The sequence below is a fragment of the Marmota marmota genome, unplaced genomic scaffold (genome assembly GCF_001458135.2).
Source record: "Marmota marmota marmota unplaced genomic scaffold, marMar, whole genome shotgun sequence".
NCBI lineage: Eukaryota > Metazoa > Chordata > Mammalia > Rodentia > Sciuridae > Marmota > Marmota marmota.
In genome coordinates this window covers 471,574-496,068 of record NW_026000052.1, presented here as the reverse complement: position 1 = coordinate 496,068, position 24,495 = coordinate 471,574, and the positions used below count along the sequence as shown (strand labels likewise).

Below are 24,495 nucleotides of genomic sequence, written 5' to 3'. Positions count from 1 at the left end.
AGGGGAGGGGAGGGGGCGGAGCAAGGGGAGGTCAGCAGAGGCAGACCTCAGAGGAAGGGGGGTGTTGAGGTGGCAGCACAGCGTGCCTCCAACAGTTGAAGAAGACTTATTCATGATGGGAGAAAAAACAGGATAGAGGGCATTAGCACCACACTGGAGAGGAAAATGAAGTGGGTGGCAGTGCGCTGGACAGTAGGCACCAGCAATGTCCCCAGGCCCTCTGGGTGGGGCTGAAGAGCTCAGCTGAGGTGGGGGTGGTGGGTTGTGGGTGTCACCTCCCACAGAGCTGCATTTTGTCCAGCTGGAGATATCATTGTTGATGTTTTAAGCCCGCTTCTTAGCTGTCTGATAGGGCTCAACATTTTCTCCTATTTATGTTTTTTTTTTTTTTTTTTTTTTTTTTTTGTCTTCTGTAAGCTCCTTATCATGGTAATACCCTTTTTTGTTTTTCCCACAATTATGCTCTAAGAAACTTACCATTATTAATTGTGAATTAATTATAAATTATCTGTTTTACATGTAGCACAAATACTTTTCCATGTTTTATTTTTGTTTTACTTAAACATTTTTTTAAGCTGGGTGCGGTGGTATGTATGCTATAATTCTAGCAGCTTCAGAGGCTGAGGCAGGAGGATCACAGGTTTCAGACCAGCCTTAACAGATTAGTGAAGCCCTAAGCAACTTTGTGAAACCCTGTCTCAAAATAAAAATGGCTGGTAATGTGGCTCAGTGATAATACACCCCTGGGTTCAATCCCCTGTCACCCCCTGTCCCCTCAAAATTAAAGTAGTTTTCAAGGTAATTTTTAAATTAAATAGTTTTGTTGTTTTCATATCTTAAACGAGCATTAGTGCTGTGAAACTATTTAGCTATTTGGGAAAGAATGTCAGTTTTTGAAATAGAAGAGTGTCCCACTGGTTATGTAAATGATGTATGGCATTTAAGGTAGTATAATTCTGGTTGGGTGTCCTCCCCCCCATGCCCCATTTTAAAAGTACTCTTTTTTGGGGAGGGGAGGCATTGCAGTACTAGGGATTGAACTCAGGGGCAATGGACCACTGATCCACATTCCCAGCCCTATTTTGTATTTAATTTAGAGACAGCATCTCACTGAGTTGCTTAGTGCCTCACTTTTGCTGAGGCTGGCTTTGAACTTGAGATTTCCTGTCAGCCTCACGAGCCGCTGGAATTACAGGCATGCGCTATACTACAATTTTGACTTTTAAAATAGGAAGAAAGGGTGCTGTGGAGTTCAGGTAGGAAACTGGTCTCTGGACTGTGAGGCCCTTCTTCAGGCCCGAAAGCAGAGGGGTTGCTATCACCTGGTCTCAGCACCTTGCACCTGGCCAGGAGTGTCGTTCACGGGGCTCTCACTGTGTCTCTGCCCAGGAGGAAAACATCTGCCTGCACTGGGCTGCATTCTCGGGTTGTGTGGACATAGCTGAGATACTCCTGGCTGCCAAGTGTGACCTGCACGCCGTGAACATCCACGGAGACTCACCCTTGCACATCGCTGCCAGGGAGAATCGCTACGACTGTGTCGTGTAAGTGTGTTGCTGTCCTCGGCCCTGAGGGCTGCTCAGTGGTCATGTCCATACCAGGTCTGACACCAGTGCAGCCCTCTGTTCTTGGTGGTGGACAAGTGTCCTTGGGGTCTTGCAGGGAAAGGAGCATATTTCCCAGTCCCCTCTGAGATCAGCTGTGGCATGTTTCTGGCTTAGGGAGTGTGGTCCTATAGAATCCCAAATTCTTAGTTTGAACCTTGGGCCGAATCTTAGACCTAACACTCCTACCAGGAAGCAGTGTGGGGACAGTTCTTCTCCAAGTGAGGCCCTCAGAGGCTTTTGGGTGTCCCATCCCAGGAGCAGGGTTCCCTGTAGACAAGGCTAGAGCTGTGAGTAGAGCCTATATTGGCTGCCCAGGGCCCTCTTTAAACACACCCTGTTCTGGTGGGGTCCTGGGTGGAGTCTTTGCTTCTGGGGAAGGAGGGAACGTGTGACTGCTGCCTCACTTGAAGTGCTGTGCCCAAGGTGAGGCTGTGGCCCCATCAGTGTGGTCACACTCTGGCTGCCCACCCTGCTCAGGGCCAGAACAGAGTCTTCTCCCCGTCGTCTCTCCCCTTATCCCTGTGGATAAATCTGAAATAAAAATCACTGGCCATCCTAGTTCTTGCACACCCTTCCTGCGACCACTGGGTGTGGGGCAGAGTGAGGCCTGGTGCCCTAGGCCGTACATGTGGAGGGCGTGGCAAGGTGGACCCTGCTCTGTTCCTAGCCAGTAGACTCACTTGATAAATCTCATCTTTGTCTCTTATAAATTCAGATTTGGATGTTTTGTTGGCTTACGTTTTTCCTTTTAGCCTCTTTCTTTCTCGGGATTCAGATGTCACCTTAAAAAACAAGGAAGGAGAAACACCCCTGCAGTGCGCGAGCCTCGACTCGCAGGTGTGGAGCGCGCTGCAGACCAGCAAGGCTCTGCGGGACTCGGCCCCCGACAGGCCCGCCCCTGTTGAGAAGACGGTGAGCAGGTGAGGAGGCCCCAGAGCCAGCAGCTCTGTGGGCACTTGTGACCTTTGGGAGCAGGCCCCGCTGGGCAGAGCTCCTGATGGCCCCCTATCCCTGGCAGAGACATTGCTCGAGGCTATGAGCGCATCCCCATCCCCTGTGTCAACGCTGTGGACAGCGAGCCCTGCCCCACCAACTACAAGTACGTCTCCCAGAACTGCGTGACCTCCCCCATGAGCATCGACAGGAACATCACTCACTTGCAGGTTGGTGGGGAGGGACACTGGACAGACCAGGAGCCGGGGCCTCGGGAGCCTGGGCTCTGGGTTTTCTTCCCACTCTCAGCAGAGGGCTGCAGTGGCATGGTGGTATTTTTGTAGCAGTTACCTCCCACAAAGGAGTTGGAGGGCAGAAGAAGATTCTGCCAGAAAAAGGATCCTGAGTCCCACGCTGGACGCCGCGGGGCCCGCCTCTTAGGCTTTGCTGGTCCAGAGCAGGGCCAAGCATTCCCCAGCCTGTGGTTGCTCAGGGTGCTGGTGCTGCCTGGTCCTTGGGTCAGGAAGGAGAGGAGTCCCATGCAGAGCCTTGGAGGCACCCTTGGCCCCCAGCTCCCACTGCAGGGTGCAGTCTAACAAGTGTCTGTGGGGTTGTGCAGGCCACCAGGTAGTTGTGACTTGCAGTCTTTTCCTTTTATGGCTGAAATCAGACCTTCTCAAAGGCTGTCCTTGTGGCTTTGTTTGTGGGTAGCCCCACCACCCTCCTGGGGTGTTGGTTCTCGGCCTCAGGTGAGAGGCTGTGGGCCCTGACTCGTCTTCCTGTGGAGTCTGGCCTTTAACTCCTTGGGGGCTGTGCCTCATTGACTTCCCCTTCCTCTCCTCAAGCACTCAGTGACTTTCTTAATGTCCCAAGTGTCCTTTCTGGCTCTCCTGAGAAAGACCATATCAGACAAAGGGTAATTTTGACAATTTGCAACACATGTGACCATGACTATACTGGGAGGAAGAGTAGGGGGCCAAGTCTGCCCGTGTCTGATGGTGCCCTGCTACTCTCATCCCCAGTACTGCGTGTGCATAGACGACTGCTCCTCCAGCACCTGCATGTGTGGCCAGCTCAGCATGCGCTGCTGGTATGATAAGGTGAGGATTGTTCCTTTGCTGCAGATGTGCTTGCGGGGTAAGTTCTGCTGGAGGAGGGGCACAAAAACACGTCACTTCCTGTTCCAAGACTGTCCCAGCGACTTGGGGAGTGGGAACCAGAGGTGAGCTGGTGTGCATAGGCAGAAGGAGGCCACAGGCTGGGAGGAGGGCTTTTCTGGGCGGTTCCAGGGGTCCTGGAACTGGGAGTTGGCCTGGCTCAGCCACAGGAGGAAACCTTTGTTGCAATGTCTGCTGAGCTCTGCCTTGTCCTTGCCAGTGTGAGTGGTGTGAGATACACAGAGGGATGGTACAGGCTGGGGCTGGGCTGGATGGAGGGAACATCACTGGGCAGGGTGGCCAGGGCAGCCTCGGGCTTGGAAGTGACTAGCAGGTGCTGGCAGGAAAAGCCCAGTGAGAGGCCCTGAGGGAAAAGCTAAGAAGAGAAGGGTTCAAAGGCCCAGGGTGCAGTTCAGGAACATAGTGGAAGGCTTGGTTTGGGAGTCCAGGGGTCACTGGTGGGAGGGGCTGGAGTGTTGGGTGAAGAAGCAGCAGGCTGAGAATGGGGACAGCAGAGTCTTTCCCAAGGGATCTTCAGAGGAGGAGGAAATTGTGGAGCGTGAAATGTGTTTTCTGAATGACAGGAGGTCACCAAGAGAGGGCTGGCAGAGCTGGCAGGTACCAGTAGATCTTGTCCTGGGGTGTGGCTCCTGCAGGGCAGGGCAGGAGCAAGTATTCCAAGGGTAGTTGCAGCTGCTCAGAATACTCCGAAGGCTCAGGTGTGTACACGACCCTTGTCTGGCTTGGGGTGTAGAAAGGGAGCAGGTGGTGGGGTCCCCAGATGCAGGGACTTTCAGAGCAGCAAGGTCAAGTGTACAGGAGTGTCCAGGAGGTGCCAACCACCTAAAGGAAGTGGGGACCCCCATGCTGTAGCCCTGGACTGACTGAGAAGACAAGGCAGGAGGGCAGGGAGGACCGTGGACGAGCAAGGACCAGGTGAGCTCCCTGAAGCCTCCACAGCCACTCAGCTCCTGGCGAGGCTCTGCTCCAAACCCTTGGTGTAGAGCTTTACCCCATGTTCCCCAGCAGGTGTTTCAGAGTTTGACTAGAAATCATGGGTTTTATGTCCATTTGAGGCCACACTGGACACTCTATAAAAATGCATCTGTGTCCACCCTTTTGGAAAGAAAAGCAACTGATTCTGCTAAGCCCTCATAGCTGCTGTGTGTCCATAGGACGGCCGACTCCTGCCAGAGTTCAACATGGCTGAGCCTCCCTTGATCTTCGAGTGCAACCACGCCTGCTCCTGCTGGAGGAACTGCCGCAACCGTGTCGTGCAGAATGGTCTCAGGTGGGAGGCCTGCGGGTGCCTAGTCACCCTGGACTAGAGTGTGTGGGTATGGGTGGAGCGATGTCTTGTGCTCTAGAAAGGGCGCAGCCTGTGACGGCCAGCCGTGCACCACTCAGACTCAGCTAGAGAGGAAGGTGGTGTTGGGCACGGCGCCGAAGGCAGAGGCGGTGATGCAGCCTGAGTTCCCATGCCCTTCTTCAATGAGACGGACTTCATCCTAACAGAGCACTCCTGCTGCCTTCTGTGCTCACCGACTGTGTCTCTGGCAGCCAGTGGTGACATCTGATGGCAGCTAGTCTGCAGGCTTCTTCCTTGTCACTCAAGCCCTCCGTTCTACGAGCCTGCCCAGGTTTGGGTCTGACATCAGTAACCGTGGCCTGTGTTGGAGTGCAGACAGAGTGCTTGTGGCTAGCCTGCTCTTCTCTGTCCTCCAGGGACAAGCCCAGTCCTGCCATATCCCCTGGACCCATGAATGGGCCAACAGGATGTGTGTGGCTCTGAGGGGTCCTCAAAACTGCGGGAGACTCCCCAAGCATGGTCTGCTTCAGTGCCCAAGGCTCTGAGGAGCTTGCTTAGCTCCTTCTGATGTCACTGCCTGGGTGGCCAACAGCATAGCATCCCGTGCCCTGGCAGTAGGGCTTTCATGCATGAGCATCTTTGGTCCCCACGCCACCCAGAGGAAAACAGGCAGCCACAGTGAGGAAGCTGCTGCACAGGCAGGGCTGCTGCACTCCGTGCCTTGGCATCAGGCCCAGTCTGTGCTCCCAGCTTCCTGGGTGTGAGCTACTGCCGGCCACGTGCAGAGCTGTATGGTTCTCAGATAAGAAACCAGGGCTTTCCTCTTCATCTACTCCTGCCATTCACTGCAGAACATGCCGAGCTGAGTTTGTCTGGGTGCAGGGCACATGTCCATCTCCCCTCTCCCTGTTTTCCAGGGCAAGGCTCCAGCTCTATCGGACACAGGACATGGGCTGGGGCGTGCGGTCCCTGCAGGACATCCCATTGGGCACCTTTGTCTGCGAGTAAGTGGGTCTGGGGTCACTCAGTCTGCTGGCTACATGAGTCATTTCTGGGACACCTGCATGTCTGCACTCCAGGAAAAGCTCTCAGAGCAGGCGCATCCAGTCGCTTGGGAGTGGGGTGCAGCAGAGGCCCTGGTCACACTCGCCCTCCAAGCAGCAGCTCACTGTCTGCCACTGGTCATTGCCCACACTCTTTGCCTGTAGTCATGCTCTGCCTCAGGAATGACCACAGAAGCTTGTTCATGGGGCCGTGGGCGCACTGTCCCCTCTTCACTGCAGGTATGTCGGGGAGCTGATCTCAGACTCGGAAGCCGATGTTCGGGAAGAAGACTCTTACCTCTTCGACCTAGACAACAAGGTGATGTGCTGTGAGGGGCTGGGCATGAGGAGCTGGCTGCAACCCTGAAATGTGGGTGTGAGCTCTAGTTCTGTGCCGCTGGCCCTGGAGACAGACCTACTGAGCCCTGGACAGGGAGTGGACTCCTGAGGGGGAGCCCAGCTCATGTTGCAGGCCACTCTCCTCACACCCCACTGCACCTCTAGAGCCCGAGATGGAGGGGCTGTGTGCTTGACAGGCAGAGGGACAGAAGGGAACTGCACTATAGATGGAAGGCCTGGGCCAGAATGCCAGCAGGCGCATCCCTCGTTCACTAGGGGTATGCCTAGCTGAGGAACTGCGCTGGGGACTGTCGAGGCCTCCGCCGTTTTGCTGGCTCACAAACCCACTACATCCCTTCAAATGGCTCAAAGTGCTGGAGCACTTTGCTGGTTGAGCCTTTGACTTGCTCCCCCCGAAGCTCCTGAGTCCAGAAGTGCTCTCCTAGAACACTCCGGAGATGCCGAGCCAGCACTGGTCGGTGGGGACGTGAGGTTTTCTCACCTTTGACAGTAGCCACCAGACCGCAGAAACAGTATGGTCCCTGCAAATGAGTGCCTCCACAGCTGCCCTCGACCCTAGGTTGTGGTCCCTATCCACCCTAGGTTGTGGTCCCCACAGTCCTCTCCTGGGAGGCCCAGCACCGTGGAACAACATGCTCCCCAAGAGAGGCTGGGTGCTGGGGTTCTGGCTCTCTGATGTCTGCGTGTGCAGGGACGCCAGGCCTGAGCGAGGGCAGCCTGTGTGCTCCTGGCAGGCGTCCGGTGCCGTGGGTGCTGTGACTTATAGGGGGCTTCTCCTGGGAACTGTGGCTAGTGCTCCTCCTGTTGATTGGTGGTGCCTGTCCTGGTGGACGCTGTGTCTCTTCTGGGTGCCACAGGCCTCCTTCCTGTGTGGCTTTCTTGCCTCCTCGCTATGCCCTCAGCAAGTTTGGTCCTTGTTCCTGTTGGGGTCTGACTTACCAGTCTTCTCCTGTATGCCTATTTGGCTTTTGTGATGCCCTAGTTAGAGTGTGAACCCAAGTGAGTCCCGGAAGTCACCCTGAGCCCTCACATTTGGGTCCATGCCCCATGGACTTGGTCAGCTCAGGTTTTATTTTCCGCCTGGATGCCTGTCTCTTGCACCCTGGTTGGGAGACCACCCTCCCTGCTGTAGTGACTGTTACCACAGCTCAAGTGTCCCCAGTGCCTGGGCTTGCCCACCCAAGTCTCAGGTACTGATTTCCACATGTACTGGAGCCCTTGACGAGGGCCTTGGTCTTCATTGTTTCATGTAGGTTTTGAAATCAGCTTGAAACTCCCGTGGGATTCACTGGGGGTATGCCGAGCTGAGGAACTGCGCTGGGAGCTATTGAGGGATTCACCATTTTGCTGGCTCACAAGCACACTGCATCCCTTCGAGTGGCCCAGGCGACTGGTGCACCCTGGGTTTCTGTGGTCTGATGTTGAGTCTTCTGTGGAGCTTCCCTTAATCAAATGGATTTTTGCTTTTCCCTTTGGGTTACCTTTTAAGTCTATTTCAGCTGTACTAAGTGCACATGCTGGTACAGCCACAGCCAAGAGGAGATGTTCACCACCTGAGTCCCCACAACTGCTCAGCCTGCCCGCCTTCCCTGAAGGTGAGCTTTTCCTGCGTTAGGATGTCCAGTGAGGGGTCTGTGTCTGCCTGTGTCGTGCCAGCCACACCACAGTGGCTGCCTGCTTCTCTGACTCAGCAGCTTGTGCTTGCACATGGCCCCGTTGTTTCCAGCTCTCTGCTGGGAACTACCTGCTGTGACTTGAAGCCATCCAGGGTGTGAGTTTTCATTTCTCTTGGTAAACACCTGGGAGTGGAGTCACCAGGTCATGTGGTAAAAGTACATTCAACCTTAAAAGAAACTGCCAATTTTCCAAGGTGGTTATTCCACTTGTATTCCCACCAGCAACAGAGGAGAGTTCCAGGCATTGTTGTTTTAATTTGCATTTCCTGGGTGGTTGACAGTATTGAACACATTTTCCTGTGCTTATTAGATGTTCTTAGATCTTATTTTTGTGAAGTAGCTTTAAACATGTGGCCTGTTTGGGTTGGACTGCTTGTCTTCTTGGGTTGTGAGGTCTCTTTGCATCTTCTGACCCCTGAGCACACCAGTGCCTCCCAGGCCCCTGCTCCACTGGGAGCCCACCCCACTGTGTCCACCTGAGCACCACTGTCTCAGGGCCCGAGTGTGTCAGCATCTCAAGTGCCCTGCCTAGATCCTGCCCCACCTGTGCCCCTTCTCACCTGCTTTGGGCCTTTGCTCCAGCTTTACCCTGTTCACAGGGCCCTGGGGGTGTGGGCCCTAAGCTGCCTTCTGTGTCTTATCTGCCACAGACCTAGCTGGAGGGTTTCTTGACCAGATAAACTTAGGAAGAGCTGCACCAGTGTCTGAGGACCCTGTTGAAGACCTCTTTGAGACTGGCAACAGGAGCCTCTACAGTAGGAACGTGTGAAGGAGGGCACGGCCCTCACTGTCTCTGTTGTGGGAGGGACTCTAGCTGATTGGGCTAGGCAGATCTGGAAGGGCTGCTAGCTCCAACGCCGGGACCTGAGGCTCAAGAGTGGCCCTTGGTCTCTGGGAGACCTGCATTGTGCACCACTGCCTCTGAAGATCTGTGAGCTACATGCTGATGGGTGGCCATTGTGTGCCCCAAGGGCTATGCACACCAGCTTGCTGTCCTTTGGGGGTGTCTCTGGGGTTCTGAGCTCACTGGAGATTCTTTTGAGATGTGAGAGTGTGCTTGTTGGCTACCATGGATGCCACTGAAGCCTGGGGATGCTTGGTGCAGAATGGGGCAGTTCCTGGGGTGAGAGGAGGGTTGTTTTAAAGCTCTGTGTGTCATCTCTGGGCCTATAGTTCTGGACAGAAGCACCAAAGGAGAGCAACAACCAGGGGACCCCACCTGAGCTCCAGTCCTGCAGGAAGCACCTTCCCCTCTGGCGTCTGGGCAATGGGTGTGCAGATGGGCACCCTGTGTTTCCAGTGGGCGAAAGCGAGTCCCTGCAGTGTGGTCAGTGGTGAGCACCAGCCAGGCATCTGTGCGGAGGCAGCTGCTCTTCAACAAGGAGAGGGCTGTCCCATGACCATGCTGCGCCCTGCCAGGTCTCACACATGTGTGCCGGCTACCTTGGTCCCTGCCCCAGTGCTTCCTGCAAACTGGGAGGATGGGCTGGAGCTCAGTGGCAGTTTGTCGGAGGTACTGTGTTCTTCTGTTTCCGTCTAGGGGGCTGGGTTCATTGTTTCTGTTCAGCAAAGAATTGAAGAACAAGCCACAGAGATAGCAAACAAGCAGCAGGTTTATTCCAAAAGCACCAGTGACAGACTTCTCCAAAGAGAAGGGACCCCCAAGCTGGGAGTCCAATGGGGGAGTTTTGGCCTGTTCTTTTTATGGTCTCTGGAATTTCCTCCTTTCGTCATCTCCTCTCCTGTCCCCGCTCCCCTGGCTATTCATTGGTGTTCCCTGTGTCCACACATCTGCTTTAGTTTCTCTATTGGGTCCCCTGCTTGTGTCCACAAGCACTTATGCCAAGCAGGAAGTTGACCTCTTTGGAAGACCCTCTCCATGCTCCTTTGGCCTGGCCCTGCCCTGATGACTTCACTCACCATCTTGCCCTTGCTGCCTCTGCCCTTCCACATCTCCCTCACTTCAGCGGGTCCTGGAAGGAAATTTGTGGCGCCTGATTCCTGTCCTCTGGATGGGAATGGTCCTCCCCTTCCCCTTCACCTGACGTCTCTGTACCATGGAGATTCTGAGCTGTGTTTCATGGGGCTTCTGTCATGTCACCCCTTGTACATTTGTTAAATGAAATGCTTCTTTATAAAAAACAAACCTTAGTTTCCGAATCACCCTAGTGGGAGGGGGCAGGAAGCCTCACACTGGCCATTTAGCTGCCTGTTCCAGGGTGAGGAGGTGGCATAAAAACTATGGGTTGCAAAGCAAGTTTGGTCTTTTTATTTCGTCTGGGTCGAGTGGCCCTGTGGACTGTGGATTTTCTCTGCTCAGTGAGCTCTGACCAGTTACAGCCATTCCTTGTCTCCTGTGCTCCTGCTTTCTGGCACCCACCAGGCTGCTCCGTCCAGCCCATCCACACCTGGAGCCAGCCCTTTGCCCAGGGCGTTGTCTTCCTTTCTGGAGAATGACTTTCAGACCCAGCTCTCACTGCTGTTAGGGTGCATTGCTAGACCCTCTATCCGGAGGCCAGCGATGAAGGAACCAGGGTTTTGCTGGTTCTCAGTGATGTTTCCAGTCCATGTTTTGATGCAGGGCTTTTACCCAGCTGGTTTGATTTCATTCTTGTGTCTCTTACAGTGAAAATCTTGTTTGCTGGGAATTCTGGTTTTGGGTCCTCATTGTCATCCAGCGGCAGTAGGCACAGATGACTGTTGGATGTGCTGGGTGCCTCTGTGGTGGGGCCTTTGGGTACGCTCCACTCAGGACACATGAAGTATTGTGTTTCGTTTCTCGGTGGTTGTCACTAGTGAGATTTCAGTTCATTTACGTTTTGGAATTATGATTTTTAATCTCACAGAAGATTTCATACTTTAAAATTAGAGTAGTATGTTGCTTCTGTCCATGTCCTTAGTACTCCTGTGCCTGCTGCCTGAGTCTGGGAGCTCAGAGACCACAGGGGCTCTGGTGCAGTACTTGGCATCTGGTGAGGGCCATGGCCTGGTGCCTCATCAGCACCTCCACTTGTTGTGTCCCTGTGCAGAGAGGCGGCAGCTCTGGAGCCCCTTTCCTCAGGTGTGGTCCCCCCAGGGCTGCCTCAGGACCTGGCCACCTCCTGACATGTACTTGGGCAGTGTGAAGGACGTGGAGATATTTTGACCACAGCACCTATCCTCTGCTACCAGTAACCATTTGTAGAACTGTGACAGTGTAGGCACAGTCCTTCTCACACAAGGAGTGGTACAGAGTGTGTGTGTGTGTGTGTGTGTGTGTGTGTGTGTCTGTCACCCTCTCTGCCTGTCCTGCACCACAGGGTCAGCGTGCTGTCAGGACGGGACATGCAGCTCTCCCTCAGCCTTTTCACTCAGGACATCGGGATTGAGGTTGGCTCTTGCTGGCTTTACAGAAGGCATTGAGGTGACTGACTGTGAAGAGACACTTGGTTTGACATTCACCGTCACCAGAGGGTCCCTGAAGCTGGTGACCTCTTGGTGGCGAGTTAACACTGGTGGATTTTGATTAGAATCCACACCTGATTCTTTTTATCATTTGCTTCTCTTCCGAGACCTCTGCTTCCTGAGTTGTCTTGCACTGGGAGCACCCTGGTTCTCCTGGTTGTGGGCAGCTATCACCTCTGCACAAGGACACCCACCCCAGGGCAGGGTCTAGTTCCCCTGGGGTAGACACATCAGGCTGTCCTCCTCCTGGTGTCCCATGGAGTGCATGCCTGAGCCTCTTGGGGCAGGCCCAGGTCATGGGTTGCTGTGTCTTTTATTTTGGTGGCTGCTGTGGAGTTTGCTCCCACCGTGGCCTCTGAGGGCATCTGTTCTTGTGGGGTGTTGATGGAGGGAACTAGTCTGTGTCGACGACCCTGACTGTCCTGGAGTCCAGGCGTCACCTCATCCCAATGTTATACACTGGGGAGCTGTCTCCTGCTCTGTGCTTCCCTGTGGTTGGTGTGGGTTTGGGCCTCTGTGAGTGCCATTGGGCCTCCCGTGAATGCTAATGCAGATGTGACCAGGAGGCCAGGAGCAACCTCTGGCACCAACCCTCTCCTCCACAGGACTCGGGTCTGTGCAGATGTCTTCTCAGCACATCTCCTCCTGGTTGTGCTCTTCTGAGCTGGCTGTTCCCTGACATGCTGATGGTCTTCTGCTGTGTGGTATCCATACCGCAAGCTCAGCTATTCAGGCTGTCGTGTTCTGGTGGTGCAGGCTGGGTACACAGCAAGGGTGGTCACAGCCTCTCCTGGAAGCACCTGGGGTCTGTCCAGCCTGGGCAGCTTCATGCAATCCTGTAGGACAGTGCCCGGGCCCTTGCTGCTGTTGACCTGGGTCTCCTGTGTTCCTCACTATGCAGCCTCTGCTTAGGCAGCAGCAGCATCTCTCAGTCTGGATCCCTAGGTGGAAAACTCTGCATCTGAAGGGCTCCTGGGTCGGTGCAGTTCACCCAGTCTCCATCCTACTGTGATGCCAGATGAGTCTGTAGGCTGCCTGGAGCCCTGGTCCTCTCTGCCCTCAAGTTAGCAAGAAGCCCTCTTTCTGTGTCCTGGCATAGGTCTATACAGAGGCCCTGCCCTGCCCTTCCAAGTCTCTGCGTTGTTGCCACAGCCCTCAGGAGAAGATCCCTTGAGTGTCCCGGGGCTGAGGGCACTCCTGGGCGCCACTGCTGGGCTGCGGCCTCCGCGACTATCTTGCTTTCTCGCCCCTAGGATGGAGAGGTGTACTGCATTGACGCACGGTTCTACGGGAACGTCAGCCGGTTCATAAACCACCACTGCGAGCCCAACCTCGTGCCCGTGCGCGTCTTCATGTCTCACCAGGACCTGCGGTTTCCCAGGATCGCCTTCTTCAGCACCCGCCTGATCCAGGCTGGAGAACAGCTCGGGTACGTAGGGCCTCCCAGGTGCAGCAGGAGGGGCGGGTGTGGGCATTGCTTCCTGGTCACACATGTGCCGCCAGAGTGGGGCGCTCTCTGACCATCAGAGCCTGGATGGGACAGTCTGGGGAGGGCAGCCTGCCTGACCACCTGGGTCCGGCTGTAGAGGTGCTGAGTTCTGCTCCCCCAGGTTTGACTACGGGGAACGCTTCTGGGACATCAAGGGCAAGCTCTTCAGCTGCCGCTGTGGCTCCCCCAAGTGCCGGCACTCGAGCTCAGCCCTGGCCCAGCGGCAGGCCAGTGCCTCTCAGGAGGCCCAGGAGAACGGCCTGCCAGACACCAGCTCCGCAGCTGCCACTGACCCCCTATGAGATGCAGCAGGGCCAGCGGGAGGCTGGAGATCAGATTCTGATGGACTGCGGTTAGGAGAGGAGGCGGTGCAGAGGGACCAGGGGTGCAGACCCCCCCAGCAGTGCTCCAGACCTGGGGCAACCCGGCCTGTTGCTCAGGCTGGGGCACACTTTGGACTGTGTGCCTCACAAGACGCTGGGGTTCCACATGGCGTGACCTTGTGAGTTTCCCGTGGTGGTTTGTCTTTTCGACGTTCCTCGTTTCTTCCTCTGATCTCTGAGGTCCTCACTCCACCACTGGGTTGGTTTTTTCTCCAGTCCAGCCCAGACTCCTGTGTGGTACCCGCCAAAACCACCATCACCCACAGCTGCTCCGTTAGACCTGCCTACCCTCTCCCTATGTGGCTGGTGCCTGCTCCCAGGTGCCTCAGGGAGAACCCTCCCTCCTGTCACAGCCTGGGCGAGGTCAGGCAGAAAACGTGGGTCTGCTTTTTAAAGAAATCCTATATCTAGTCCTATGTATCAAAACTCTAACTGGCGCTTCTTTGTGAGGAAGCAGTTGGTGCAGATGGACCTGCACCTGCCCAGCCAGGCCCTTGAGGCTGGCCCCCTCTGATGATCTGAAGCCACCTGCGATGACGTCGAGTCAGCTGATTTGCTTCCTACCCTTATCGAACACAAGGACAGACAAAGAATAAACACAACACAGACAACGGTGCTGAACCTGGTGTGGTTTCTACTCACCACCTGAAAATAAACTATCAACTGTAAAAAGAGAACAAAGTGATTTTAGAATAAAATGCAGGAAAAACTTTTTTAAAACATTAGTCTTGTAGTTGAATAAATTTGCCGTCGCCTTTTGTGTGGCGGCCTGGCAGGTCATGTACTTTTTTTGGCATATACCTTTCTAAATACTGTAACTAGTGCAGCAACCGTGGGTTTTTTTGTGTGACTCTTCTAAAACATTCATATTGCAGTCATGTTTATTTTTTCTGTTAAAATGTTTTTGACAGTTTTAAGAGCAGTCTTTTGGCTCAGACCATTTCTTGTTCTGTTTTCAATGAAATCAATAAAAAAGAAGTACTTTAAGTGGAGTTTCACTGTGGCACCACGCTGTGCTGGTCTCTGCAGAGCCCCACACATGCATGTGCCGCCCTGGGCACTGGGGCCAGGCTCTGCCTGCTGCCCCACGTCCCCCGTGCAGACTGCAGGGAAGCCTTTGGCGAGTGCCCTTGCCGGGTGGCTGGCGTGCCTGTGCGTGCGTGTGTCCAGCGCCAGGATTTGGGGCCAGGAATCATGCTAAAGGCCTCTGTGAGGCAGAGGCGAGCCCCCACATCCCTGAGTGGGTCTGGTCAGCACAGTAGGGCTGGAGCTGGGCCTCCTGCTGTGCTCCTGCAGGGCTGGCCTCATTCGCCACAGAAGAGCTTGTAAGCTCTATGAAAAATAGATTAGAGACGCTGGTTTTCAACATAGTTCACTCATTAGGCGCTTCACAGAGGGAGAGCAGCCCTCCTGCACTTGGCAAGCAGCCTGAGCAGGGTGCCTTCCTTCAGGCTGTGGCCACTCCACGTCAGGCGCTGTCGGGCCAGGGAAGAGGTCAGTTTCCTCCAGGAGCACTTGGACCTTGGCCCATACATGCTCAGGGTGGGTTTGTGATGCAGAGCTGGCAGATCACCTCAGCCTGGAGGTGGCAGAAGGAGCTGCCTGGAACTTGGATATAAGGCACAGTTGACCCCACCAGGCCTGGGAGGGGAGGTAACCTGGGACGGCTTGCAGTGGGTCAGCTGACCACGTTTTGCCTCTGGATCACCTGCCTGTTCTGGGTCAGGTGCTGGATGTACAGCAGCTGTGTGCTGAATCAGACCCAGGCCAGCTGAGGACCTCTGGGGCATCGGGAAGGTGAGCAATAAAGGGGGAAACCTGGTGGGGCCAGGGCCCCTCCATAGGCCTCATCATGGCCAATTTTGACCATTTGAAACAGGAACCCACCTCGTGAGCCTGATGTGGGCTGCTGTGTCTCACTGAACCTAGATTGCCCTATGGTGGTCACTGTGGCCCCAGGGGTGGGGCTGGGTGGCACTGTGATGGGAGGATCTGCCTCATCTCCCCTCTTCCCTTTTGTTCTCTTTGGATAAATTAAAATCTAAAGCCCAGGGTCAGGGCGGAGAGTGTAGTTCAGTGGTAGAATGCTTACCTAGTTTCTGCTGGGCCCTGGGCTTGCTCCTTAGAACTGCAAAGTGTAAAAAAATTAATAAAAAAAATAAGTAAAACCTGGGGTTAAATCTAAAACCATGGAGGTGATTCTTGAGTTCCTGTAGCAACCAGAGCCCCTTACCTGGCCAAATTGTTAACACTGGACAAAGCCCCAGTGTCTGTCCTGGGCCATGAGAGAAAAGTGGGCAGGTGGGAAGGCCCCCGCTTGCTGGTTGGGTGGGGTCTGGGTGGGAAACTGAATTTCACGTTTGTGTGAAGGCTTGATTTGCAGTGCAGTGCTCAGTCTGACAGGCGCCCTCACCAGGTGGCCTTCTGCTTATCCGGGTAGAGGTCCTTCCCACTGCTGTCCTGCCCTTCCCACTGGTCCCCACCCCCACAGGGTGGGGTGCTTTTTGGATCCAGAGTGGTTTTGCCTGCTCTGGAACAGGAGGGTGCCGTGGGCTTCTCCCTGTGCCTCCTCTGCTCTGGCTTGTGCAGTGTCAGTGCCGTGACCTTTCCCACCTGGACAAGGACCCAGTGCTGGGAGCAGGTGGCCCACCCCTGCCGAGAAGGGGTCTTCAAGGGCTCTCGGGTCTGCCACTTCATTGCTTGTTTTCTGGTCTCTGCTCTTCCCCCTTCAAGACGGGGTCTCGGCCGGCCTGGGCCTCCCAGGCTCAAGGGCCTCCCGGGCTGGGGCTGCAGGTGAATGATGCACCCAGCTCCCCTCGTCTTTTCTTTCTTTCTTTCTTTCTTTTCTTTCTTTTCTTTCTTTCGTACCAGGGAGTGAACCCAGGGTGCTTAACCACCGAGCCACATCCCCAACCCCTTTTTTGTATTTTATTTAGAGACAGGGTCTTCCTGAGATGCTCAGGGCCTCAGTCTCCTAAGCTGCCACGCCCGACCCCCTCGTGGGTTCTTTGTTCTTCCTTCTCTCTTGTGGCCATCTTTTGTTCACTGCACTGTGTTTTCTGTTAGAGATTGCTCTGGAGTTCATACTATTCATCTTCTGTTTACTACGTGGTCTACTTTCCTGTTACTGACCACCCTCAAAGCCTTTGTGACAGTGTGCGTGTCCCTCCCTGTAGCTTGCACTCCCAAGGCATCGCCCACACCCTCTCGCGGGCTGGGCTCTGTGAGGCCATAGTCAGTTTAGAACATGGCCTTTCTCCCCAGAGAAACTGAGCCCAGCGCCATTGTGTCTCCCCAGTGCTCCTGGCCAGACCACCCTGCTCTGCCTCCTGAGGTTGCGCCTGTGTGGGCGCCTGTGTGGTCCGGGGTCTCTGCCAGCTGCTGTGAGGCTTGGCTGCTCTGCAGCGTACCAGTCTCTCCTCTGGGACTGATGCTCTGTCGTCTGCCTGCTGGTTGATGGGCATGGCGGTGAGTCATGCTGCTGCGAGCTGGCTCTCGTGTGGGGCTGTGTGCTTCCACTCCTCCTGGACGTCCACGCCTAGAGGAGGAGCTGCCGGCCCACGTGGCAGCTTTTCAGCCTTTGCTGGCGCAGGAGTGGAGGTTCCCTGCACATCTGTACCACCACTTCCTGTCATCCATCTTTTATATATTTTTTTGGTGCTGGGGATTGAACCCAGGGGTACTGTACCACTAAACCACACCACAGCCCTTTTTGTTTTTTATTTTGAGACAGGGTCTCGCTAAGTTGCCCAGACTGGCCTGGAACTTACCACCCCCTGCCTTGGCCTCCTGAGTTGCTGGGACTCAGGTCTAGCTTGTTCATCTGTTGATACAGCCATCCTACTGGAAGTGCTGTCTCACGGTGGTTTTGATTTGCATTCCCTAATGACTATGTTTTTATGCACTTATTGGCTATTTGTGTTTCTTTGGAGAAACATCTATTGGAGTCCTTTGCATATTTTTAAACTGGGTTGTCCCCTTCCTGATTTACTGGAGTCCTCTGTGTGCTCCAGACACAGTCCTCTTATTGAAAGTGCCCCCTCCCCCACCTCACTTCATAGCAGGGATGGGTCTGAGCATCATTCCGTGACTCGTCCTGGTCAATACCATACAATGCATTCCCGGAGCCAACAGAACAGGGCCACTCCATGCCTACAAGTGGCCTTCTGTTAAACTGTTTATCTATTTTACCATTAAAGATTTTCCCTAAAAGTTAAGATACACATTGCCCTAGTACCCCAAAGGGTAGCATTGCTAAGTCACTGCACTTCATCTCTGCACCTCGGGCCCCTTCAGGGTCTTCAAGGGCAGTGACTGGCCAGGAGTCATCCCCTCCTGAAGGGCCCACTGAGGCTGTGCAGCTAGGTCATATCATGCTGCACATTTTTAATACATTATTAGATTGAATTTGCTAATACTGTATTGAGGAATTTTGTATCTGTTCATTAGAGATATTGGTCTGTAGTTTCTTTCTTTGGCAGGAGCAGTGGGCTGAGGATTGAACCTGGGAATGCTCTACCACAGAGCTACATCCCCAGCAGTTTTTAGTTTTTTATTTTGAGACACACTCTCACTATGTTGCTAAGGCTGGCCTCAAACTTGGGATCCTCTGGCCTTAGCCTCCTGAGCTGCTGGGATCACAGGCCTGGCCACTGCCTGTCACTGTGCCAGCTGTAGCTTATTTCTTTCTTTCTTTCTTTTTTTTTTAGTTGTCAATGGATCTCCTCCCTCCCTCCCTCCCTCCCTCTCTCTCTCTCTCTCTCTCTCTCTCTTAGTTGTAGGTGGGCACAATAACTTATTTTTATGTGGTGCTGAGGATCGAACCGAGTGCCTCACGCGTGCTAGGCAGGCGCTCTGTTGCTGAGCCACACCCCCAGCCCTGTAGCTTATTTCTCGCAGTGTCCCATTGGTCTGGGCATCAGGGTCCTGTTGGTCCTATTGGCCTCGTGTTATGAATTAGGGGTGTTGCCTTTGCTTCTTTCTTTGAGACTGTGGAGACTCAGAATTGATGCAAACCGGCTTTTGAGGTTGTTGATTTTTCTCTCTTGTTTTCCTGCTTCCAATGTCTTTGGTTTATGCCCTGGTTTTTTAGCATTGGGATCAGTTTCCTGACTAGTTCTCACACACTCGTTTGCCTGTGAGCACTGGTTTTGTGGTCTCTATGTTTTCAGCGTCAACTGGTTTAAACTGCTGCTGTTTTGCTGAGACTGTGGTTGTGAGCTGGGACTTCCCAGCCCTCCCGAGTGCCCTCGTCCTCCCTTCATTTCCAAGGCTACTTGGGTGGGAACTCCTGTCCCGTTCGCTGCATTGAGAGGCACAGTTCCATCGCCTTCCGGCAGCCTCGCTTCTGAAGAGAAGTCAGTGGGCGTCTGCACGCCACATCTATTAAGCTTAGCCAGAAAATTTTTCATTTTAGAAATAATTTTCAGCTCTAGACATTCCATTTGGTTCTCTTTTACAGCTTCAACTCCTCTTTGAGATTCACTGTTATCTCACATGTTCTTGTTTTCCTGTAACTCTCTGAGCATGTTTATGATAGCACTTCTCACTCTTTGTATTTAATTCTGTCAGCTGCCCTGTCTCGTTTTGTTTCTGATTTCTCTCCACATGCATCAGGTTTCCTACTTCTATGCATGTCTGCAATTTTCAGTTGGGTGTTGGACGGTAGGGAGACTGTTGTTAAGTATCTGGATTCTGCTGTCTTCTTTGGGGGAATATTGAGTTGGGGGCTCCTGTGCTTCATGTTCAGCCCAACTAGGGCTCCTGTGAAGGCTCCAGTGCAGATTTCTGGAATTCCTTCTCTTTGGTGCTTGACTCCTCAAATTCCAACCAGCTATGTTTCCCTGGACTCTGACTGGTCCTGTAATCTCAGTAGGAAGATTGGGCTCTGCTTTATCTCCTCCTCCTTAGACTGGCTGGAAAATTGTTTCTAGTTAGAGAGGCAGGCAGGTGAGGGGTTGAAGCATGATTTGTCTGTCTTCTTCCAGGGGTTGATGGCTTACACCTCCTGTTGTCCAGTGTCTAAAAGCAGCTCCATGAACTTTTGCCTTATTTTATGGTTTAAGGCAGCATTTTACCTAGTATCTATTACCAGTTACTAGTACATGGTGTTCAGAAGCAAAATTAAAGATTATATTTTTGTTTTATTTCAAAATGGAATTTGCCAAATGCCAATTCCAGTACTGTCTGTTGGGTATACTCTCCCTGCCCCACAGCTCTTGGCTCTCACCCTGATGTGCATGCCCTGTTTCTGGAGTGCTGTCCCATTGGGTTGTGCCTCCATAACTGCATCCTGTGCCTTCATGGCCTGTTCTAAATAGAAAAGGTCTTCTCCTCCCAGACTTCCCGAGTCTCGGCTGCCATCATGAATCACACAGTAGCATCCAGGCCAGGAAGTTCATGACCAGCTGACAACTTCAGAGGGAACAAATGGCCACTGATGCCCATTACCCTGGGAACTCAACAGCACCTAAGTCAGAAACTCAGGAAAAATAGCCAAAGTGTGCAAGACCACCCAGACATTACCTTTGTATTGGGTTCAGACCCAAGGTGGCAGGACATCTGGCTTTAGCATGATGGGCTGTTCCCTGTGGGCTGGGGCTGGGTAGTCGGCTCCCTCCATGCTTATGGCAGCACCGGCTTTTTCTGTTGGTGTATTGCCACACCCTGCTGGGCTCCAACCACATGTGTCTGCATTCTGTGTCTAGATCTCTCCTCCTGATTCTTGCACTGCTGGGAGGCTGTCTGGCTGTGTGGCCTCCCTCTTCCCCTGGGGAAGAAGGCACAGAGGCTCACAGGACTGAGCAGGGTTCTCACTGGAGACGGTTTGGGCATCACTAATGGTGTCATCAAGTGGGGACATTGTTAAGTGTGCTGAGATGCACAGGAGGCCCACCACAGCACTGCCTGGTGACTGCTGTGGCTCTCAGGTGGGGCTGTGGGAGCCCTGGAAGGCGAGACGGTCCTGCATCTGCAGAGCTCCAGCCCATCTGGAGCTTGGTCTGAGGTGACAGGGATGGTGTGGACAGGACTGTCCTTGGAGAGACCACTGTGGGTGCTAAGGCGGGAGGGAAGGGGGTCGAGGCAAAGATGGACAGAGCAAGGGAAGGAGCAGCTCTGGACTTAGATCAGGCTGGACATGAGGAAGGCAGCCTGGCCAGCAGCATCCTCCATGTGGCCCATGGTGCCTATGTCCCCACCGTGTGACGGATGCCAGGGAGAGCATTGGGCAGCACAGACCAGCTGGGCCTCACAGAGGGCCGGGCAGGGAGGGAGACAGGTAACCCTGACGAAGGCGTGTGGCGACCTTGGTGGGGAAACGGCTGCTGAGGGCCAGGCTGGCGCCGTCTAGGTCAGGCTTCCGGAGCCTGTGAAGTCGTGCACAGGGCTGTGTTTCGAACATGTGTGCAAGATCATGTTCTGATTTTGATCAATTCCAACCTGGTTTCAGTATAGTGTCCACAGCCCTGCTCCAGGACAGGCTCACAGTTGCGTGGTCTCACAATCCACTTCCACCCTGCCAGCCAGCGGGCCCGTGGCATCTTGACCCCCTCCTTGCAGAGCAGTCACAGGCTGGAGGACAGAGCTGGGCCCAGTCAGCCTGCTCAGCCTGGCTCGCTCCTTCTCCCCTGCCCACACGCCTCTGTCATCACGGGCTCCGAGTCTGCGAACCGAGGCAGGATCTAGGCCTTCCATGGTCATCACCCTGGGGCTTCCTGCACCTCACTTCTATGTTCCCTGTCAGCAGCTGTGTCCTCCCTCTACCAGCCTTCTCCACGGCTCCCTGTGGTCAAGACCCCAGGATGCCCTGGTCCTGGCCGTGGGCCTTGCTCTTGGTTGGCTCAGCTCCTGGGGCTCTGCAGGTGGCCTCCCCTACCTGTGTGGTGAGACGGGCGCAGCCTGCTTCTGCCCCTCCCCTGCCTCCTGCTCTTTACAGCTGCCAGGGCAACATGCTGCTTCTGCTCCAGGGAGAGCTGGCTTCGTCTTTCCAAGGTTTCCAGAGCCCTGCCAGGCCTGTCCCAGGCCTGGGCTCCTGCCAGGGTGTCAGGTGCTGTGTCCCGAGGTGCCCAGAGCTCAACCATGCCGGCCTGCACCTGTGCCAGCTCCTGGGTCCAGCCCCTGGCTGCTCCCCACCTGGGCACCCAGCCAGTGCCCACTCAGCCCTCCGTCGCCTTTCTCCTGGAGGCAGCAGCTAGCCGAGGCATGACCCCAGCTCCTGAGGGAGGACAACCAGCATGGCCCACCCTTCCAGCAGGGTTGGTCACCTCTGCACCCAGGGATCCCCCAAGCAGCCCTGGCTGGTTCGCTCCTGGGGACAGGGCTGCCATGAGGCCCTCCGGGGCCCCCTGGAGTCAGGCTGCCTGTGACTGCTCTGGGCCTCTCCTGTTCTACAGGGTGTCAGGAAGGGTCTCAGCCAGCTCCCTCCTGGCAGCCTGGTCCCCCACTCCTTGTTGTTTTCAAAGGCCAGTGTCCCTGGGGTGCTCCCTAGTCATTGTCCTGAAGCCTCGCCTGTGTGAGGCTGACCCTAACCCATCCCTAACCCAACCTGTGGAGGCCAGGACAGCACCTTCCCTACCTTGGGAATTCACTTGGCCAAGGTGCGGGTGGAAACGAGACCCCTGGTAGCAAGACCTGGGGTGGTGACTGGTTCCGAAATCCCTCCTGGTGCCACTTGTACTGGTCCAGGTCTTCCAGGTGGGAGTCGATGTGCAGGGCTCGATCTCATGAGATGGGGCAGAGTCCGGGGTGCTGCGGGGCAGGAGCAGGGGAAACCTGGGGGAGACAGCAGATGGCCATGCAGGCAACTCCAGCAGAGAAGATGCAGAAGAAGTTGGGTGACAGCAACCCTGACCCCTAGGCAGTCCAAGAAGCTTCAGGAAACCCCCAGGAGTGGCCCAGGAGGTGTGGTCCCCACCCCAGACGCTGCCGATGTGGCACAGCGTGCTTCCTGCGGTGGGCTGCAAGGTCCTGTCCATTATCAAAATGTCCTATGTGGGCTTCTTTTTAAAAACACAAAGGCTGAAAAGTAACCAAAATAAACAGATGATAGGAGGTGCAGAGAGCATGTAGCAAAGAAGGGAGCAGGAGGAGTGGGGGGCAGGCAGCAGGGGAGAGGAAAGCACCTCAGAGACAGTCAAAGGCGGACACCGATCATTTGACAGTGTAATAAAATGGCAAACCTCTGGGGAATATAAAGTGGACACAGTCCCATGTACAGTGTATATAAGAAGTTGTGGTGAACAACTGTAGGCCAAGAACCTTCCAGAAAGATGGACTGATCAATGACCTGAGGGACAGAACTTGAAGCAGCGGCTCCTGGCTGGAATCACCAGGGCTGCCAGGTTGTAGCCCGCACCCAGAGTGGACTTGCCTGGGGGAGCACTGCAGCCTGGTCTGGAGGCCACAGCCTGGGCATTGGGGCCCCATAGGGACTGTCTGAGAGCCTGACCTTGATGGTGGGAGTGGATGGTGGCATGGCCGTCCTGGCTCACCCAGAGTGAGGTGGTGGGCCTGTCAATGGGCTAAGGAAGAGAAAGCAATGGCCAGACAGGTCACTGCTCGGGAAGGCTGGAGCATGAGGGCAGAAACAATTCACTTGGCCGAGGTGCGGGTGGAAACAAGACCCCTGGTCCAGCAGGACCTATGAGCTGGCACAAGAAGGCCAGAAGTGAAAGGTAGAGGATTGGAAAAGAGGAGGTGAAACTTGCTGTCCACATGGTTACCCAGAAAGCAAAAATCTGACAACAAATTATTAGAAGCAGCCACAATATTTAGTGAGGTCACTGTCAAATCAGCAGAGAACTGTCTTGGAAAACAGCTTAAAATGAAATCCTTTATTACAGTGTGCAATCAGATAAAACCCCCCCAGAGTAAATATGAATGTGCACAGCTTTTGTAAAAAAGTGTTTAAAAAATTGAACTTTAAAAAAATAAATTTTTACGAAAACCAATTTTTAGTAAAAGCTAAAAATGACCCTGATCAGTGAACACATGTATTGCTCATGTGTTGGAAGCTTAGCATCAAGGATGTCTGTTTGCCCCCAGCTGCTCTGTGAACGTGCTGTCAACAGCTCTGTGTGTCGCCTGAGTGGTGGGTTCTGAAGTGGTGAAAGGGGCAGGTGGGGACACCAAGTGGCTCCTGAATGACAGGATGGGTGGGGGGTCCTTCCACAGCACTCCCCAATATAGCAGCGTCAGGGAGCGCCTTGCCTGCGTGGGGCAGGGCCCAGACACCCGGGACGCAGACACCCTGCAGGGAGAGTTTGAGCATTCCCAAGGGAAGCGGACCCCTGCCTGCCTGCCTCCTGTCACGCAGAAGAACTAGTTTCAAGTGGCTTAGGAGGAAAAGCAAGACCACTCGGACTTTAAGGAAGTCAAGGAGAGCATGCACTCAACACCCAGCAGAAAAGAGGGAGAGCTGGATGAGTTTGGCTCACGTGTGAGGTGAGGGCTGCACGGTCCACCCGACCACCAAACGAGCAGGAGACTACCTGCGCCATCCTGGAGGGCAGCAGCACTGTCAACCTGCGGAACTCACCGCGAAGCATGAGAAGCTTCTCTGCTTCATTAGTCACCAGTGAGATGCATATTAAACCAAGCGGGGCACTTGACATGCCTACCAGGCTGGTCATACAGAGTGCTGGAGAGGATGTGAGGCGGACAGATCTGCCTGTGTTCTGGTGCTACCCCTGCCCATGCCTGCACTAGCAGCTCCCTGAGGCTCCTGTGTAGAGGCGCCACCGACGGCCAGTAATCCTCCTCCTGGGGTTGCATCTGCAGCTCCTGCCTCATACCAGGAGAGCAGGAGAACTCAGCACAAATCTCCATTCTGATGGAATGGGAGGCAATACGGGTTCCCTCCACTCCACAAGGTGTGGTGTGTGGCAGCCCCTGCAGCACTGTGTGGTGCTGCTGGATGCAGAACTCAGAAGCACATAAAGCCATGCACCTGTGTTGCACAGGGTTAAGAGTGGAGCACAGTGAGAGCTCTGCAGAATGAGTGTGTGTAATGGCGTCTGGACAATGAGGGGACAAGAACAGGGGCACAGGGTTCCTCCGCCTCCTCTGCAGAGCCATTAGCGCGCTGCATTAGAT

At 54.4% G+C, this 24,495-nt stretch overlaps 1 protein-coding gene across 7 annotated transcripts in view; it reads left to right on the top strand.

Moving 5' to 3' along the window:
• Positions 1–14,388, top strand: part of Ehmt1 (euchromatic histone lysine methyltransferase 1) — a 123,664-nt gene extending 109,276 nt beyond the window's left edge. For all 7 annotated transcript variants that reach the window (XM_048813232.1, XM_048813233.1, XM_015505746.2 and 4 more), the window contains 9 exons: positions 1,390–1,544; positions 2,360–2,527; positions 2,626–2,770; positions 3,563–3,640; positions 4,873–4,988; positions 5,924–6,010; positions 6,290–6,368; positions 12,783–12,958; positions 13,140–14,388. In XM_048813232.1, the coding sequence (XP_048669189.1) occupies positions 1,390–1,544; positions 2,360–2,527; positions 2,626–2,770; positions 3,563–3,640; positions 4,873–4,988; positions 5,924–6,010; positions 6,290–6,368; positions 12,783–12,958; positions 13,140–13,320 (1,185 nt within the window). In that variant the 3' untranslated portion in view covers positions 13,321–14,388. The remainder of the gene's footprint in view (positions 1–1,389; positions 1,545–2,359; positions 2,528–2,625; positions 2,771–3,562; positions 3,641–4,872; positions 4,989–5,923; positions 6,011–6,289; positions 6,369–12,782; positions 12,959–13,139) is intronic.
• Positions 14,389–24,495: the final 10,107 nt, after the last annotated feature.